The 3,426-nt window shown below is 40.5% G+C and overlaps 1 protein-coding gene across 1 annotated transcript in view; it reads right to left on the bottom strand. All coding sequences in view use genetic code 11, as the record gives it.

Annotated features, from left to right (window-relative positions):
• Window positions 1–2,886: 2,886 nt before the first annotated feature.
• EGR_07604 (hypothetical protein) overlaps window positions 2,887–3,426 on the bottom strand; it is a gene marked incomplete at both ends in the record, with an annotated part of 3,043 nt that continues 2,503 nt past the window's right edge. Inside the window, one exon of the mRNA XM_024496853.1 lies at window positions 2,887–2,960. Coding sequence (XP_024348709.1) covers window positions 2,887–2,960 — 74 coding nt within the window. The remainder of the gene's footprint in view (window positions 2,961–3,426) is intronic.

The raw sequence follows: 3,426 nt of genomic DNA, 5'->3' as shown, positions 1-3,426 counted from the left end.
GCCAACCGGACATTCATCTACCTATCTGTCTAATCAACACGTTATTACCCTTACCATCGCAATGTCGCATGACCTTTAACCTAAGATATTCATTTAAAATCGTGATACAGGGAGGTTTGAAGTCCTAGGGGTAGGATTTTTATAAACCCGTCTCGTAAGCTACTTGGATTTGTTCTGATGTGGTCCCACTCAACTGCTTGAGGTGGGGTCAGTTGTTAAAAGTCTATGCTATTACAAATGTCCGCTGACTAAACCAACCGGAGGACAAAGTTGTTAGAATTAAGATTCCTTCGGGGAGGACTCGCTTAGTATCGCCATCAATGTGTGGTACTCGAGTCAGCTCTGAAGAAGCAATGAGATGTATGAGTTATAAGGAAAATTTATTAAGATCATACGGCAGGACTGAAGGACTGATAGAGTTCTATACCACCATTGCTAAAGCCAAATCATGAAATCCCAACACTTCCAGGTATCTTGGCAATACCCTAAGCTATATCACACTAGATAGGAAAAATATACATCCCACCTAGGTACTGGAATACGGCCCATGATTACGCCTGGCATTGTGAATGAGATGAATGGGGAGAATGTGAGGAGAGGGGCAAAGGCAGAGATTTAATCTCTGCCAAAAAACTAACCCAATTTTTAGCCTTCGCCGCGGTGTCGATGGTTTGATGGAGGGAGGAAGGTGCGAATATGAGTGAATAGAGGGTACGCAAGTGAAATAAGAGAATAAAAAGAGGTTAGCAATGCCAAAGTCGACGATGACAATGGTGCGAGCAGTAACGGCAGTGCAGTGCCGGTATCAGACTGCCAAATGAGTCAGTCCATCGACCGGTCTAGACTAAGGGGTGCCTAAGTGGTTTGCTTTTCTTTTTTACCTTGTGACTCACAGGTGTCATCTTTTTTATTGGCACTGTCTGTGAGGGTCGTTCAGTTTTATCGGTGAAATTGACAGCCAAATCGTACGTTTTAAATTAAATATGTTAATGCGCAGACGTTTTTAGTCTTACACCCCCGCTATGTACAGCAATAATGCAGTTACTTCTAGAGAGGAGTCCCATTAAGCCACCGGAGGGAGTTCAGGGGTGTGGGGTGTACATTAGGAGTACCGGGGTTGGATGCGTCTTATATATCCATAATTTGACACCTTCGCTAAAGCTTTCCAAAAGATGGACTGGTTGCTATAGCGTCAAGGTATCCATTGTGAACAATCCACAGGACTAACAGCTGCCTCATCCTCGAAGTTGGAATGATGGGCAGTAGCAGAGGGACATCAGAGACCAATTGGTAAAAGGCAATCATAAAAAGAACAGCCTACAATGCTCTGACATTAAAACGGTGAATGATTAATGCAGTCCGATGACCCAACGCATTCCGATGTTAAAAATGCATTCGATCAGTTCCGAGCATTTAGCAAGTGATGATGAAATGGTAATAAAAGGCGATGTAGAAAGGGAAGCAGAATGCGACTTCGTGTAACTACTGTACAACGTCGTCCGGCTCCATGGCACAATTGCCCTTTAACTCTTGGTAATCCAGTTGACAAATAGATTGTAGCAGAAAGTCGTCTTTACATCAAGCAATCGGTTGATAATCTTTGTTTCTGCTTCGTGATTGATTTCTCCTGTCCATAAATACTTCTGTACCGCCTGACAAAACTAGAACAATCGCTGGAGGCACCGAGAACAGGGTTAGGAACAGGACGAAAAATGCTTTACTACATTAAACTTGTGGTGACTGCAAGATCATGAGTGCAAATTTTTTTAATTAAAAATGCCTACAATAGAAGGGGTGGATATTTCTGACATTCAAGTGTTATTATTGTTAAACTACTCGAAAAGTTACCAAGGTGGGATAACTGGCTAAATTGCCGCATGATCGTAAATAAATTGTAGTAACTCTAACAGGGAAGGAATGATTAATACAAACACATTAATCAAAATTGTGGTTTGTCGTTGCTTTGTAAAAAGGCAACTTTTTTTAAAACTTTAATCTAAAAAAAGTAGATTGGATTTACACAACCATATTTACCTTTAATCCTTGTGCGTAGTTCCACACCATATTATCATGTCTTGCAGAAACGTGAAGCTGCGTTCAACTCAGCAGAACCATAACAACAGTCTTCCGCAGGTCAAGCTTCACTTGCCTTTGCTAAAACGGGATAAGAATCGGTCTCCAATGCTATTCCTGTTTGACAACAAGCTCTAGCAGTGATGGGAAATTTCGACTCTTGGTTGTTTTCACCTCTGAGAGGGCGGCTAGTACCACAGAAAACGACTTAATCCATTAACCGTAAGAAGGTGATTTACGGCAGTCGTTAAAGCATTATTTGTGCATGTCTCAGTGATTACCTGTGATTGTAAGACTAAACACTTTTTTCATCACAATTAGCAATTCTGCATTTGGCTCAAATGAGGCGCCTACTAGGTTTGGAATTTTCTTGTCATTAAAGCTTTAATAAAGTAGTAATCAATCCAAAAAAAGTTTTACGAAGAATCTCTGTCTCACTTCGTTAAATTTTCTACCACACTGATAAAACTTAAACAACCAATCAGAAACTAGATAATCCAAACTGCCCGATCAGCTTTTTCGATCGATTAGGGGACAGCTGATCGCTCGTCGGTGGGGGAAAATCGATAGCATTGAGTTATCAGCTGTTGAAGTAGGATCCGTATTGGTCGAGCAATTTTAGATCAACCAATTGCATCTCATCAACATTTAATCCATTTTCTGATGACAAAACAACGTGAAGGCTTCAAGGATCGCCCCAAACGAAGAACTGTTTCGTACTTGAGGTTGATTGGCTACACTGATTGGCTGATTGATTGGTTCTTATTCAGCATAAGTGCAGTTTCATTAAGGGCTTTGCAAAGGAAAATTTCCTTAAAAGCATGGCTTAGTTATCAACAAAATCAAATGATAATCAAACTGACTCAAATCTTGCCCCATTGTACTGGCTAAAAGTAAAAGCAAATCAAAGCATTCCAGTGGATAAACCCTTGATATTACAGTCTATCTGGCTCATTACGTTCAACTCTAATTTGAATTGAGGTATCAACGCGCCTACAATGATTAATTCGTCAGCATTTCAACGCCATGTGTGACTAATTCACAATTTTCTTTTTTCAGCCCCAATAGAAGTGAACATTAATTATGCATCAGATTGAAAAAGGAAACAAAATTAATACTCACAAAAAGGTCTACATTTAAAATTAGGAGTTCAACAAAGGACAGCTCAATCACTAGTCATTCAGATTGACTGATATATAATTCATTAGGGTAGAGTAATTTATTGCCAGACACCACTGCCCACATTCGACCACACTTACGCATCGAAGTTCCGGTGTTGTCCACCCACGCATCAGACCAGACGTTTCCTTCTTGTCGCTACTAGTAGACATGCATTCGACAATGATGATCCAA

The sequence above is a fragment of the Echinococcus granulosus genome, assembly GCF_000524195.1.
Source record: "Echinococcus granulosus chromosome Unknown EG_S00082, whole genome shotgun sequence".
Taxonomy (NCBI): domain Eukaryota; kingdom Metazoa; phylum Platyhelminthes; class Cestoda; order Cyclophyllidea; family Taeniidae; genus Echinococcus; species Echinococcus granulosus.
The sequence above is the reverse complement of the archived record's forward strand: the minus strand, read 5'-3'. Positions and strand labels throughout refer to the sequence as shown.